This window comes from Castor canadensis, chromosome 16 (assembly GCF_047511655.1).
Source record: "Castor canadensis chromosome 16, mCasCan1.hap1v2, whole genome shotgun sequence".
In the NCBI taxonomy this organism is placed as follows: domain Eukaryota; kingdom Metazoa; phylum Chordata; class Mammalia; order Rodentia; family Castoridae; genus Castor; species Castor canadensis.
Window position 1 is genome coordinate 7,117,311 of NC_133401.1, and position 16,808 is coordinate 7,134,118.

General features: G+C 42.9%; 1 protein-coding gene across 1 annotated transcript; it reads left to right on the forward strand.

Moving 5' to 3' along the window:
- The first annotated feature begins 1,776 nt into the window (after nt 1–1,776).
- On the forward strand, nt 1,777–3,849 carry Pmis2 (PMIS2 transmembrane protein). The gene is made up of 2 exons (XM_074057050.1): nt 1,777–2,315; nt 2,476–3,849. The coding sequence occupies exons 1-2, from the start codon at nt 1,920–1,922 to the stop codon at nt 2,602–2,604; spliced, it is 525 nt and encodes a 174-aa protein (XP_073913151.1). The 5' UTR covers nt 1,777–1,919; the 3' UTR covers nt 2,605–3,849.
- The last annotated feature ends 12,959 nt before the right edge of the window (nt 3,850–16,808 follow it).

Below are 16,808 nucleotides of genomic sequence, written 5' to 3' on the forward strand. Positions count from 1 at the left end.
ATCCTTTTAATAAACCTGTGCTCACTTTACTCTGAACTCCTGGGCCGGCATCTTCAATCATCTACTTCTCCAGGACATGAACTTGGGATCAACAATCCAGTTTCAAAAGGATTCACCTGACAAGAGACGTATGCGCCCAGGAGCACAGACCCTAGGTAAGCTAACACCTCAATGCCCCTGCAGACAAGGGACTCACTATTCAACACACACACACACACACTCTCTCTCTCTCTCTCTCACACACACACACTCACTCTCTCTCTCTCACACACACACACACACTCACTCTCTCTCTCTCACACACACACTCACACTCACGTTCCAAGATTCCTACCACTCAAGCCAGAAACCAATATGTAATCTTTACCCCATCCAGTCTTGAGTCCTCTCTCATCTCAGGGCCCCATATGTTTTGTCCTGGAATATCTACATTGCCCCTTGAAACACTGAACCAATTCATTCTATAAAGAACGTCCTCACTTTTGGATGAGATGTGTTCCTACTGTTCTTGTTACTGCTCTGTGCCCCTGACTGGGATTAAATACAGTTGTGTCTTTGAAATGCCATGTTGGATTCTACATTTGTGGACTTCATGGTGTTCCCTCCCATCCACTTCCAACTCCGAGCAAATTGGTTCCACACACCCTCCTCCTCCCTGAAACTACCAGCCAAGGGACGCACCGCTCCAACTCTCACCGGAGTGACTATCACGTCTGAAAGCTACTATGAGTTTTCTAATAACAAATTCCCACAAACTTAATCATTACCTCGCAGTTCTGTATGTCTGTGAGGTTGGGTGCTCATTTGGAGATCAGAGTCCTCTTCAAATGGATAGATAACAGTGATGGCAGAATTCAGATCTTTGCTCTTGTAGTATTAAGGTCCCTGTTCCCTAACTGACTGTCAGCTGGTGGAGTGGGGGAGCTACTCAGCTAAAAGCTTCCTGCATTCCTAACCACAGGACCCCAGATATCTTCAAGCCAAAAACAGCCTCTCCTGCCTCCAGGCCTCTCACACATCTAACCTCTTTTTGCCGTAAGACTAAATCCTCTGCAAGAACTCACCTGTTTCGGTTAGGCCCACTGAGGTTATTCTCCCTAACTTTGAGTTAACCAACTTGAGACTATAATTCTATCTGCAAAACCCCTTCACCACAGATTAGTACTTCATGTAATAAACTGGGAGAAGGGCTACTTATAGCAGGGATCAGGAATCTTGGAGTCCTCCCAGTGGTCTGCCTACCACAATGTGATTTCCTATTCCATCACCCCATCTACATTTAGTAGGTGGGAGTCTACTTTAAGAAAGATCTCCCCAAGCCGGAGGTGTGGCTCAGGCAGTAGAGCACTTGCCCAGCAAGCTCCAAGCCCAGAGTTCAAATCCCAATACAAGAAAGAAAGAAAAAAAGGGAAAGGGAAGGAAAGTCTCCTTTTTCATTTGTTTTCTCTATTCTTTCTTCCTATCAACATGGACTACAAAATCTCTTTGTTAATTCTATACTTTGTCGTGCGTTCATTTTTTTCTCTGTAAATCCAGTTTCTTACTGGGCTAGTCTACTTGCCTTCTCCCGAAGGTCTTGGGAGCCTTCCTGGTACCACCACCTAGCTGTTCGCATATGGGTGTATGCAGAATGGAGGAGGAGTTAACATCCAAATTTATGGCCTCCAACCAATCCCTTGCAGGGGGTGTGGCCAATGTCCTGAGCGGCTCCACCCCCCAGGCATGAATGAAGTAGACAGCAGAAAGGCCACGCCCTCTTGTGAGGGCAGCCAATCAGGACTTGAGGTGCCGGTATCTTCATTGTGAACTGGGGCTTTTGGTGGTCTGGTTCTTGGGATTGCGCTTCGAGCAAGGGGAGGCGTAGTAGGTCTTGGCTTCGGTTTTCAAGCCAAGGGGACCTGTCTTTGAGCAGAAAGACCATGGGACCGAAACCTAAAGCCCCAAAAGCCGCCGCCGCCAAACCCAAAGCCGCCAAACCCAAAGCCGCCAAACCAGTCGCCAAACCCAAAGCCGCACAACCCGAGGCCGCACAACCCGAGGCCGCACAGCCCAAGGCCGCACAGCCCGAGGCCGCACAGCCCGAGGCCGCCAAACCCGAGGCCGCACAGCCCCAGGCCGCACAGCCCCAGGCCGCACAGCCCGAGGCCAAAGGCGACGCGGAAAAAGCCGAAGCTCCAGGTGAGGAGGAGGAGGAGCTGTTCGAGCAGACACCCGAGGAGCTGGAGTTTTATGCTCCCGTTTACAAGCATCTGACCATCGCTGGCATCGTTTGCTTCTTCCCCCTGGGACTGGCAGCTCTCCACTTTAGCAAAAAGGTAACCAGCACGCCCAGACCACGGCCTCTGCCTGCGCCTGCGCCTGCTCCTGTCCCGGGTCCCGGGTGGGGTTTTCTCCCAGCGTCTTGAGGACTCCAGCCCTGTTCCTGAGGGCTAGGAGCTCAGAAACCCTCATCTGTGGTTCCCCCGCCTCCCCCAGACCACAGAGGCCAACCAGAACAGCGAGTGGGAAGACGCCTATGACAACTCCGCCCGGACGGTCTGGCTGGCGGTGTACGCCATCCTCGTCGGCCTAGGCCTCTTTTACGGGTTCTTCCTGTATGTTTGAAGGCCAGGCCCAGCGTCCCAGGGCTCCACGCCCCGACACTGACCAGCCACCGTGCAAGAAACTCAACAGCTGGGACACCCCCTTGCCAAGAAATCCACCATCCAAGAAACTCAACATCCAAGCGCCTCACCCACCCAGCTCACGCGTGTCTTTATCCACCTTAGGGGTCCACACCTCATGCCCTCGATTCTCTTAGTTCCACTGGGCTGCTGTTTTCCGAAAAGTATTTATTCACCCAGTAGAATGGAAGGGAATGTTCTTGCTTCTCCCGTGTTTGCATGTAAGTGTTTTGTTTGTTTGTTTTCTGTGTTGGTATCTGTGTTTCACTGGGGCTTGTGTTTCCTAGACTTTATGTGGAACTCAGAATGTCCCGATGGTAAAACCAGGGACATGGAAATAGGTGTTTTCCTATTCGAGCAGGGATACGGGGCTTCTAGTGTCTCAGAGCCGTGATAAGAAAACAGAAACCTCTTTCAGATTTTGTCATTTGTGAGGGAATGGCAAGACCTCAAGGAATGACAATTGATTTTGCAGAATAGTTCATGAAGTCAGTTTCTCCCCCATCCTGGGCCCCTGAATCATTCTAGAAACAGCCTTCTTCCCCCAACCACCTCAAGAGGTTGAGCAGAAAATAAACTGTCCTGTTAAGTCTGTTTCCATACACCTAACCAGAGAAAAATATGCAGAAAAATATGGCCATATTTCTTGCACATGTGGTGTTAACATTGCAAAGTCCCACCCAACAGAAGCCGGGCACGGTGGTACACACCTGTAACCTACTGGGAAGATGGAGACCAGCCTGGGCAAAAGCATGGGACCTTATCTGAAAAATAAACTAAGAGGGCAAAAGCACTGGCAGTGTTATTCAAGCGGTAGAGCGCAAATAATAAGAGGAGGAAGCATGAAAGGTCCCGGTCCACCTTAACTGCAGCTGTTACCATGCATTCTCTTCTGTTGGCCTGGATGACATGCGTTATGGGACAATGGCAGTGTATGGAGAGGGGGTCACTGTGTAGTGGGTCTAGAGGGTCAACCAGCCCTGACCCTTCTCAGACCAGCCCCAGATGAGCCTACCACATTCAACTGCAAAGACACGGCAGGTCAGAAGTGTCCACGTCAGCATGAACACCCAGACCCAAAGAAGTCCCATGGTGCTACAAGATCAGAGAGCTTCCGGACTCCCCCCAACCTGCGTCCCACTCACAGGCACGCCTCTGCTATTTACGTCACATAAATACAAAGCAAACTGGCAAGGTGCATTCTCTGTCTTGAGACAACTGAATTGCTACAATGAGACATACGGGCATTCGGCACCCTTGTCTCCATAATCCCACGACCCACAAAATGAGATGGAGAGTTTTAGCTCAATCTATAGGGCTTGCATTTCATCGTGCCTGCATGAGTGTGCTGCAGGACTGAGGCCACTAGTTTATGATGATAGTATACTTTCTACACTAATTAATTAGCATACATTAATTGCACAAAATAATGGGCTTCATTATGACATTTTCATATATGCAAATAATGTCCTTTGATCATATTTGCCCCTTACTACCCTCACTTATCCCCCCACCATCCTCTTCCCCTTCCCTTTCCCCTTCTGCTTTCATATTTTAAGAGAAAATATGCGATACTTGTCTTTCTGAATCTGGCTTATTTCACTTAACACAATGATGATCTCCAGTTCCATCCATTTTTCTGCAAATGACATGATTTTGTTCTTTTTGTGTGTGTGGTACTTGAATTCAGGGCCTATACCTTGAGTCATTCCACCAGCCCTTTTTTGTGATGGGTTTTTCAAAGTAGGGTCTCACAAACTATTTCCCCTGGCAGGCTTCGAACCATAATCCTCCTGATCTCTGCCTCCTGAGTAGCTAGAGTTATAGGCATGAGCCACCAGCTCCTGGCATTTTGTTCTTCTTTATGACTGAATAATACTTCATCCTGTATATACCTTTTTTTCTTTATCCATTCATTCATTGATGGGCACCGAGGCTGGTTTCGTAACTTGACTATTGCGAATAGTTCCATAGTAAGCATGGGTGTGCTAATATGTATACTAACACTTTGATTCCTTTGTCTAGCTGGAGCCTACAGTAGTTTGTTGGGTTTTTTCTTGGAACCTCCATACTGATTTCCATAGTGGCTGGACTAATTTACATGGCCACCAAGAGTGTATGAGAGTCACTTTACCAGGCACCCTCTTCAGCGTTTGCTGCTGTTGTTTTCTTGATGATGGCCAAAATGACTGGGGTGAGATGGAATCTCAGTGTCGTTCTTTTTGGGGGTGTGGGATAGGTCTGGGGTTTGAACTCAGGGCTTCATGCTTGCAAAAGAGGTGTTCTACCACTTGAGTCACAACCCCAGTCCATTTTATTCTGGTTATTTTGGAGATGGGATCTCTTGAGCTGGGCTTCTTGCCTGGGCTTGCTTTGAACCATGATCCTCCTGATCTCAGCCTCCCAAGTAACTGGGATTACAGGCATGAGCTTCATTCCAGTGGTCAATGTGCCTGTGTCTTTGTGCCTGTTCTGTGCTATTTTTGTTACTATGACTGTGTAGTATAATTTGAAGAAGATACTGTGATATCTTTAACCTTACTTTTTTTCCCCAAGATTGCTTTGGTAATTCGGGTTCTTTTATGCTTCCATATGAACTTTAGGATTATTTTGCTATTTCTGTGAAGAACATGATTGGAATTTTTTGGGGGTGGGACTGGAGTTTGATCTCAGGGCTTCACACTTGCCAAGCAGGCACACTATCACATCATTGGAATTTTGATGGGGATTGCATTGAATCTGTAGATGGCTTTCAGTAATATGGCCATTCTCACACTAATTCTGCCAATCCATGAACATGGGATATCTTTCCACCTTCTAGAGTCTTCAATTTCTTTCTTAGTGCTTAAAAATTTTCATTGTAGAGATCTTTCACATCCTTGGGTACGTTTATTACTAGGTGGGATTTCTTTCTTTTTTTTTTTTTGATGGTACTGGGGTTTGAACTCAGCCTCACTACCACTTGGGCAACTCTACCAGCCCTTTTTTATGTCAGATATTTTCAAGATAGGATCTCGTGAACTATTTGCCTGAAACTGGCTTTGAACCGCAATCCTTCAGATCTCTGACTCTTAAGTAGCCACTGGTGTCTGCCTGGCTAGGTGGGATTTTTTTTTTTTTTGAGGCTATTATGAATAGATTGTTTTCCTGATTTCTCAGAGAATTTATTTTTGGTGTTTATTAGAAAAGCTACCATTTTTTAATATGTAGATTTTGTATCCTGCTACTTTCCTGAAAATATTTATCAGAGCTAAGAATCTTAGGAGGTTTTGTTTTTGTTTTTGTTTTGGCAACACTGGGGTTTGAACTCAGGACTTCACACTCGTTAATCAGGCACTCTACTCCTTAAGCCATGCCTCCAGCCCTTTATGGAGTCTTTAGGATTTCACTAGTTTTTGAACTCAAGGCCAAGTAACCTTGCCTTGAGCAACAGGTACTCTTTCAGATTTTTTTTTCTTTTTTTCTGCAGTACTGGGGTTTGCACTCAGGGTCTTGAGCCATTCCACCAACCCTTTATTGTGATTTTTTTTTTTTTGAGATATGGTCTCATGAACTATGTTCCTAAGGCTGACCTCAAACCTTGATCCTCCTGATCTCTGCCTCCGAAGTAGCTAAAATTACAGGCATGAGCCACTGCCACCTGGCTCAGAAAACTTCCACTTGAAGATATTCATTGTTGCCATGTCTGGTGACTGTGACTCTTACCTCTTAGAAGTCTTCAGTTCTGATGTGTCACCCTTGTAGCAATACTTAAAATTGACATCCTTTTTTTTTTTAGAAAGTGGACATGTTTTTAATTTTACTTGTTATCTCAGAAAGAGACTATTGGTATTTTTCCAAAGGTGTGTGGGTTAAAAAGAGGGAAAAAAATCAATATTCCCCCTCCTTACAAATACTCCCCAAGAACCCAGGACAGGGCTAGATTTCTTATTTAAATGCAGTTAGGGAATCAGGAGGTCATTTAAATCAATAGTGCAGTGGGTTCAGTCATAAGGAAGAAGTTATGTCATCTGCAGGAAATGGGCAGAACTGGAAATCATGTCAAGCAAATAAGCCAAACTGAGAAAGACAAATGTCACATGTCCTCTCTCATATTTGGAATCTAGACTTAAATGGCATGAGTGTAAAATGGAGGGACAGTTTGGGAGTGAGAACCACTGGGAGGGACGAGGGTGAAAGGAGATGACTATGATCCAAGTACTTCATATGCATGTGTGAAAATAGAATAATGAACACTTAAAATTGTTTGGAAAGGGGGAACCTTTTGACCAAAGTGTGTTATATGTGTGGATGGAACGGTCACAATGCAATCTCTTTATATAATTAATATATGCTGTTTTAAAACATCTAGAAACAAACATACAATGGGTCCTCTCCCTCTTAAAATATTTTTGTTACTGAAATACATAAAAGCGTACGAATGATACACACACACGCCAGCATGTGTTATTTCACTTGCAGCACAGCATATAATCAGCACCCGAAACAAGGCACGATGGCACTCCTTCCCCAGGATAACTTCTGCCCTTTGTCTCAATTTTTTTGGGGAGGGGTTGTTTGTTTTTGGTAGTTCTGGGGTTTGAGCCTAGGGTTTCAGGCACTCTACAGCTTGAGCTACACCTCCACCCCTTTGTGCTCTGGTTATTTTGGAAATAGGATCTGGCTTTTTGCCCAGGCTAGCCTGGGCCATGATCCTATTTTAAGCTTCCCACTGTTACCACCTGCCACTGCACCCAACGTTTTTCCATTGAGATGGGGTCTCACAGACTTTTTTGCTGGGCCTGCCTGGAACTGTGATCCTTCTGATCTCAGCCTCTATTGCTCTTTTTAGGGGATTGGAAGTAGAAGGAATGGCTTTGTATTTGTCATGCCCCATCCCATGATGACTTCTGCAAAAGTGTTGCAAAGTAAATACCCAAAATGGGTCATTCATTGTCTTCTTGCCAGGACAGATCACCAATTCTTACGAAAGGCTGCCATTTTGATGACAAACTGCTTTAATTTTCATTTCTCTGATGAGTAGTGATTTTGATTCTTGCTATGCACCAAATAGTATCCTTCTCTGAAATGCATACTTGAAACTCTACCCCCTGAAATGTATTTGAAATTAGGTCTTTTATGAGATAATTAGGGTTACATCAGGCCATGGAAGCAGGGACCCTTGTGATGGGATTAGTGAGTGCCCTTATAAAAGTAGACATTACAGAGCCCAGCTAGGGAGACAGGAGGATCCAGATCTGAGGCAAAAAGGGCAGGACCCTCTCCAAAAAGCAAACTGAAGCAAAAAGGGCTGGGAGTGTAGTTCAAGTGGTTGAGTGCTTATGTAGCAAGTGCAAGGTCCTGAGTTCAAACCTACCTACTGTCGAGAGATCACAGACTTCTGGCCTTTACAACCATGAGAAAATAAATTTCTACTGTTTAAGCCACCCAGTCTGCGGTATTTTATTATGGCAACCCTAGCTGGCTAAGACAATTATCTTTTCCAAATGTTTATTGACTCTTTGCATTTCTTTTATAAATTAATGATGTCCTTTGCCCATTTTTATATGGCTGCTTGCCTATTTATTACAGGCTTACAAAGGCTCTTTTTTGTCAGGGAAATTGATCCTTTTTCTGTTAAATTTTTTTTCATATTTTTACATGACTTTTGTGGTTCTTTCACAGAAATTTTTAACTCAAGTCAAATTTGTTAAAATTTACTTTTATGTTTTCTGAGTTTTATGGCTTGTTTGGGCAAACTTGGAAATACATTCTAGTATTTTATGCAATTGTATAATTAACTTTTTAATTCTTCAAGACTGTATCATTTATTTATTTATTTATTTTGGAGTTTGAACTCAAGGCTTCACACTTGCAAAGCAGGCACTCTACCTCTTGAGCCATAATTCTAGTCCATTTTGCTTGGTTATTTTGGAGATAGGGTCTCTCAAACTACTGGGCTTTAACTGCAGTCCTCCCAATCTCAGCCTCCCAAGTGGCTAGTATTACAGGCGTGAACCACCAGCCCATTTGTTTTTGTATTATAGGGAATGATAGCCAAACTTATTCTTCCAGTTGAGTATCCAGTTTAAAAAGTCAAAGTCAATTTGTCCTTTCCCCTGGCTTTAAATATCTTCTTTATATAGAATCAACACATGGCTCCCTATACTTTATTTCTGACCCAAAATCAAGTTTGAGTTGCTACAGTTTTATAGCTTTATTTGCTATCTGATTGATCAAGTCTTCTCTCATTGTTATTTTCTAAAATTTCTTAGGAACTTTTCTTTTCTTAGATTTCTCTAAAATCTGTTTGCCATATTACATTTTTTAAATCCTATTTTAATTAGTTATCAATTTGAGATTTACCATCTTTTTTGGGGTGTTTTTTTTTTGAGGAGGGTTTTGGCAGTACTGAGGTTTGGAGTCAGGGCCTCACACTTGCTGGGCAGGCGCTTTACCACTTGAGCCACTCCGCCAGCCTTTCTTTGTGTTGAGTATTTTTGAGATAGGGTCTTGTGAACTATTTACCTTGGCTGGCTCTGAACGGAGATCCTCCTGATCTCTGCCTCTGGAGTGTCTAGGATTACAGGCGTGGGCCCCTGGTACCTTGTTCTTGTTTCTCTTTTTCATGTAGTAATTCTACTGTTTTAAGCAATTGATGTAGATTTCTGATTTTAAAAAATCTCCAACCAGACACAGTGGCTCAAGCCTGTTATCCTAGCTACTCAAAAGGCTAAGATCAGGAAGATCATGGTTCAAGGCCAGCTCCAGGAAATAGTTCTCAAGACCCCATCTCAACCAATGGCCGAGCCTGGTGGTATGTGCCTTTCATCCCCAGCTACGTGGGGAAGCACAAATAAAAGGACCGTGGTCTCAGCTGCCCCAAGAATAAAGCAAGACCGTATCAAAAATCACACAAAAAGGACTAGAAGCATGGTTCAAATGGTAGAGCACCTGTCTAGCAAGCGCAAGACCAAGATCAACCCCCCCAAAAACTGTCCCCCCAAAAAAGCCTCCACTTTATATGTTTTCTTCTCTTCTTGGCTGACCACGGAGTTTTTAAAAATTCATGTTGAGGACTGCCAGAGTGGCTCAAGCAGTAAGAGCACCTGCCTAGCATGTGTGAAGCCCTGAGTTCAAACCCAGTACCACCAAAAGAAAATAAATAAGTTACTTATTTTATGTTTCTGGATCTGATGCAAGGAGATCTAGATAAGAGTAAGTCCCAAAATGGAAGCAATAGGCATGGTTTGCTTAGAAACACAGGAGCAAAATAAGATAAAAGCAAACAAGATCCATCATGTATTGAAAGAATAATAGTGACCAACAAGGGTTTTCCAGGAGTAGAGGTATGGATCCTCAGGAATAATTTTGTCAATGGGCTGAACTAAAATCTCATGAAATAAGATTATGAAAAGTATTTGATATAATTCAACATGAATTTTTTTTTGCAAAACATTCAGGTGCTCTTCGGCTTAAGCCACTGCACAGTTCAGTAACATAAAATGGATTGACGAAGAATTCCGTGATGTTTCTGTGTTCTGGAACCATGTCTATGTCATAGGAATTGGCTGCTTCTGGAAACTTGGTGTGAAAATGCCTACAAAATCTAGTGAGCTAGTGACATGTTTTTAGGTAGTGGATTCTGACTACTTTTTCTTGTTCATAGTGAAAGAACCAGCAAGAACTTCTAGGGTCAAGTATTAGCTACTGTTCTTCTCACCTTCTGAGTGTCACTTTTTTGAGGGAACACGCCCTCTGGACTGCATTTTTATAGACTAGGAGCCCTGCACGGGAAGAAGGAAGGACATGGCATAGTTCACACATGAATCAGCTAAGGGGCCTGGACAGGAACCAGGCCGGCTGCCTCCCAAGGCTGGGTTCCTTCTCACCCAGTGGACAACACTGCCCCCTGTTGGCTTTAGGAGCAATTCAATTGTTTTTTGTTTTACAGTACTGGGGCTTGAACTCAGGGTGTAAACTCAGGGCCTACACCTTGAGCCACTCCACAAGCCCTTTTTTGTGATGGATTTTTTTTTTTTTTTTTTTTTTTTTGAGATAAGGTCTTGCGAACTATTTGCCTGGGCTGGCTTCAAACCTTGATCCTCCTCATCTCTGCCTCCTGAGTAGCTCGGATTACAGGCATGAGCCATGAGTGCCTGGCCACAGTTCAATCTTTTTGCCTCTTCTGAGGCCACTTTTTTATTATTCATAGTCATTGCTATTATTGTCTTTTTTTGTGGACTAAATTCAGGGCCTCATGCTTGCTAAGCAGGCACCTGACCACTTGAGCCCCTCCTCCAGCCCTACTATTTTCTTGATGGGCTCATCAGTACAGTTGGCTAAAACAGAAAGTTTAATATATCATATGCCTTGGATGATTACATATCTGGAAAATTTAAGAATTAACTGAAAAACTGCCGGAAAGCAGAGGTGGAAAACTAAAACCCATCAGCATGAACAAGGGTTTTTTTTTCTTTTAATTTAACTGATAATGTAACTACATATTAGTGGGGTACAGTGTGATATTTCCATACATGTATATATTGTGTAATGTTCAAATCAGGTTAAATGTACCTCTTTTATTTATGATTTCATTATGGTGAAAATATTCAAAACATTCAAAATCCTTTCTTGCTTTTTGAAATGTACAGTACATTATCTATAATTTCCCTACTGTGCAATAGCACACCAGTACTTGTTCTATCTAACTGTGAATTAGTAAACATTCTTCAGTCTCTCCCCTCCCCCTACTTTAAGAACCAATTTTAGCCAAGCATGGTGGTTTACAGCTGTAAATCCAGCTGGTCAGGAGGCTGAGCCAGGAGGATCACATGTTAGAGGCCTGCCTGGGCAACTTAGAGACACCCTGCCTCAAAGTAAACTAAAAACTGTCTGGGCATGTAGCTCAGTGGTTGAGCTCTGCCTACCATGTGAAAAGCCCTAAGTTCCACCCCTAATAATGGGGAAGGGGACAATTTTAAAATATGATGAGAACAGCTGGTAGAGTGGCTCAGATGGTAAAAGTACCTGCCTAGCAAGTGTGAGGCCCTGAGTTCAATTTCCAGTTCAAACTGCAAAAAAAAAAAAAAGTGTGATAGCCAGGCACTAAGCTAGTCAGGAGGCAGAGATCAGGGGATCACAGTTCAAGCAAGTAGTTTGTGAGACCCTGTCTTGAAAAAAAAAAATCACAAAAAAGGGCTGGTGAAGTGGCTCAAGGTGTAGGTCCTGAGTTCAAACCCCAGTACTGCAAAAAAATGAAATACAATGGGAAAAGGTACCATTTTTATATAAAGTATGCTCAAAACAATTTTTGTAGTGAAACTGATAGTAGAGTTTATTGGGAAAGTGCCAGGGCAGATGGTTCTGGGAAACCCATTATCTAAAAGATGCCTGGGGCCACATTTCTTGGGATGACTTAAGATTTTCTTAACAAATCATTTTTGACATGGGAGCTACATGAAGGTGCTTCCAGTGGCCAAGAGTGGTGCAGTTTTACCATCAAAAATAATAGCTGGAGGGCTGGTGGGGTGCTCAGATGGTTTAGTGACTGCCTAGCAAGCATGAGGTCCTGAGTTCAAGCCCCAGTACTGCGGGGTGATAAAAAAAAGACCCTTCCTCCATGTGTTCCCTCAATCTGGGACTTCCCAGCCTCCACAGCAGTAAGAAATAAACTTACTTTTTTCTCCTTCCTTCCTTCCTTTTTCTCTCCTTCCTTCCTTCCTCCCTGCCTCTCCTTCCCTTCTTTTCTTTCTTTCTTAAAACAAATTACCAGTCTTTAGTTAAAAAAAAAAAAAAAAGACTAGGCACTGGTGACTTACACCTGGAATCCTAGCTATTTGGGAGGCTGAGGTTGGAAGGATTGAGGTCCGAGACCAGTCCAGGCAAATACTTCAAGAGATCCCATCTCCAAAATAACCCAAGCAAAATGGACTGGAGGTATGGCTCAGGTGGCAGAGCGCCTGCTTTGCAAGCACAAAGTCCTGAATTCAAACTGCAGGCCCACCAAAATAATAGTAATAATGATAATAGCTGGGTGTGGTTCAGTTGGCAGAGTGCTTCCTTAGCCTTGTAATGCCAAAAAATAATAAAATAATAAAGTAATGGGTGTAACAGACTTAAACACACCAAGTACATATTACACTTCGTGATGAGAAACCAGATTTCCTCTAGGAGTAAGAGCAAGGCAAGGGCCTGAAGGTGTGGCTCAGCGGTAGAGCGCTTGCCTAGCATGCCTGAAGCCTTAGGTTCAATCCCAGCACTTAAAAAAAAAAAAAGGCAAGGATCAAAGATGTCTGCTGTCCATGCTCTTTAACATAGTACTGGAATTCTACTCGGTGTGATAAGCAGCGGGGTAGACATAGCATATGGAAAGGAAGGTAACACTGCCTTTGCAGGGTGTGTGTGTGTGTGTGTGTGTGTGTGTGTTTATCTGCCCATGGTAGGCAGGACTTTAATACACCCCCCAAGTTCCTGCCCCCTGGTTTGTACCCCTATGTACTCTCTAAGACTGGGAATCCAATAGGATTTGCTCCTGTGACTAGCTCAGGTTTATGGTCCAGTTAACTTTTTAAGAAAGGGACATTATCTATCTGGGGAGGCCTAACCTAATTACGTGAGGCCTTTAAATATGAAGCTAGGGGTGAGAGAAGTCAGAGCCTCGAAGTGTGAGAGGGGTTTTGATATACGAGAAATGTCTGCTGACATCTTCGAAAAATGGACCACATGACAAGGAATAGAAGTGGTCTTTAAGAGCTCAGACAGAGCCCAGCTGATGCCAGCAGAAAAAGAGAATGATCTCCACCCTTAGCCTTGCAACGGGTGGCAGAATTCAGCCATCCAGAGGCCAGACTGTTCTACAGACACACTATCTTGCAAGAGCCTGAGCAGAGCTCACACTTCATTCCTGGACTTCTCACCTATAGAACTGTGAGCCAATAAATGTATGCTGTGTTAAGTGTATGGTGATTTGTTACATACAAGTTGAAATTAATGCTTGCTGGCTGGGTTCCACTCCCAGCACCACAAAAAAAGATGAAAATAATGTGTGGACCATAATGAAATGAAACTAGAAATTAAAAAAAAATGATAATAGGAGGGCTGGGGGTGTGGCTCAAGTGGTAAGAGCACCTGCCTTGCAAGCATGAATACCACTACACACACACACAAGAAAATAAAAAGATAAAGAGAAAATCTCCACTTAGAAAATAAACAAGGCATGTCCAAGTAATTCATGGCTCCAGGGAAATTAGAAAGTGGTTTTAACATAAAAAGTGAAATTCAAGTGGGGTTTGGTGGTTCATTCCTGTAATCCCAGCTATTTGGGAGGTGGAGGCAGGAAGGTCAAGAGTTAGGCTAAGTTAGGAAGACCCTATCTCAGAAATAAAAAGGAAAATAATATATAAAATTGCGTGGGATGCAGCTAAAGCAGTGCTTTGAAGGAAATGTGACTTTAAATGCTTATATTAGAACATAAGAAATGTCTCAAGTCAACCTGAATTTCCAACTTTAAGAAACTAGAAAAATAAGAGCAAAACAAACCCAAAGCAAACAGAAGAGTGGAAATGAATGCAACAGAAAAGAAAAACAACACAGAAAATCAGTGAAGATCAATGAAATTGATAAACCTCTCCTATGTGACAAAATAAGCCAGGCAAGGTGGTGCACACTGTACTCCCAGCTACTCAGGAGGCTGAAGCAGGGAGATAAGTTTGAGGCAAGCCTGGACTACATAATGAGATGCTCAAAAAAGAAAAAAATACTCAGCAAACTGACAAAAGGATGTGGCTCAGAGGTAGAACATTTGCCTGGTATGTGCAAGGCCTTGGGTTCCATCCCCACACCACCGAAAAGTTCTTTTCTTTTTACATGCCTATAATCCTAACACTCAGAAGGCTAAGGCAGAAAGACTGCAAGTTCAAGGCCAGCCTGGGCTACACAGCAAGACCCTGTCTCAAAAACAAACAAGCAAAAACCTCAGCAACTAGGACTAAAAGGGCACTTCCCACAGCATGTACAGAAAGACAATAGCTGGCATCATATGTGACAGTGGCAGAGTGACAGCTTTTCTTTCCCTGTAAAGTTTTCAACACAGCAACATCTGACTGGAACTAGCCAGAACAATAGGTCAGGAAGAAAAACAGAATGCAGGGAGATTGTGACAGAAGAAGCATAACTACCCTTATTTGCCAGTGATGGGATTGTCTATGAAAATCCCAAGGAATCAACATTGAACTTCTACTCAATAAAATGAGTTTAGAGTCAGGTGCTGGTGCCTCACAACTGTAATTCAAGCTACTCAGGAGGCTGAGATCAGGAGGATCTCAGTTCAAAGCCAGCCCAGGAAAAACAGTTCTTGAGACTCTATCTCTAAAAAACCCATCACAAAAAAGGCTGGTGGAGTGGGTCAAATGGTAGAGCACCTGCCTAGCAAGTGTGAGGCCCTAAATTTGAACCCCAGTTCCACCAAAAAAAAAAAAACAAGAAAAAAAATTAGAAAGATCATTGGTTACTTACTGAGAGAGGAATTGTCTTGTTAATGTTAATTGGTGGTTAGTATAATTAATTGAACATTCATATGCAAAAAAATAAGCTCAGCCTAAACCTCACACTTTATGCAAATATTAACACTAAATAGATCATATCTCTAAATGTAAGATGTAAACACACAGAAGTCTATATGCTACCATTGAACAATCAGAAACCAAAAGTTTTTTTAATAATGCTGCTTTCAATAGCTACAAAAATCAAGGGACTGGATATAATTTTTTTTAAATCATGTGCAGAAGCTGTTTAAAACTGCTACTGCTGATGAAGGAAATATAAGAAGACCCAAATGCAGACTCACCATGTTAATATTGGAAGCTTCACAATCTTTCCAAATTGGTGTGAAATTCTAACCCAATTCCCATCAAAATCCCAACAAGATTTGTAGATTGTCAAACAATTCTGAAAAAGAAGAATAAAGCTCTAGTACCCCCATTACCCAATTTTAAGAATTACTACAAAACTACACTAATAAGAGTGTAGTTCTTGATAAACAAAGAAATTCACAGATCCACACACCAGAATAAGTGCAGAAACAGACTCACATAAATACGGCCAATTTAGCTTCAAGAGAAGTACACAGGCGGCTTACTGAGAAGAATCACCTTGTCAATGGGTGTCAGTATAACTGGACATCCACATCCAAAAAAATAAATAACTGATCTCAGCCTAGGCTTCAAACCTTGTGTAAACATTAACTTTATATGCATCAGATATCTAAATGAAAATGATTAAACTTTTAGATGAAAAGAGGAGAAAAAATTTCTGACCCTGGTTAAGTAGAGTTCTTAGACACAATACCAAAAGCACATCCCTAAAAGAAAAAAATTCAGATTTCATCAAAATTAAATTCTTTTGATCTGCAAATTACACTGATAGAAAAGAAAAAAGGAAGCTACACACCAGGAGAAAATATGTGTTTATTACATATATGCACAAAGGACTTGTATCCAGAAGCTATAAGGAACTCTCAAAACTCAAGTATGAAAACAATCCATTTTTTTTTAAATGGATGAAAGATTTAGACACTTCACCACCAAATATACACAAGGTAGCAAATGAGCATGTGAGACTGAGATGATGTTAATCCTTTCAAAGACGACCCTCACCTGCTGGAGAACCTGTCTCTGACCTGTTACATCACCACCCTCAAGGGTCCCGGAGGCAACCCAAGCCTCCTAGGCCCAAGTAGTCATCAACCCCATCCCCACCCTCCTCAAGGCGCACAGGAGGAACCTGTAAGCAAAGAAATTCAAGGAGATGAAGCCTATTTACATGTCCGTTTTGAATTGACCAATCATCTGAGAGAGTAGGATCATCATACCAATCAGCAGCCTCGGTATACAAGGCCAATCGGCCAATAGAAATAGAAAGACGGGCAAAGCCTGACCTGGTCTCCATGGTAATCCTTGGTGGGCTGTGATTGTTAAGATCTTCTACATGGCCCTTACTGGGCCAGCACACAGGTGCCCCGCTGGGAATGGCTGAGGAGGCCAGGGAGTAGGAGGAAGAGAAGTAGAGGGGGATGATGGGGGCAGATAGGGTCTAAGGAAGCAGACGGTGTTACAAATGGACAGAGATGTATGTAGAGGTTAGGAACAGGGAGGCTGTTCTAAGTGG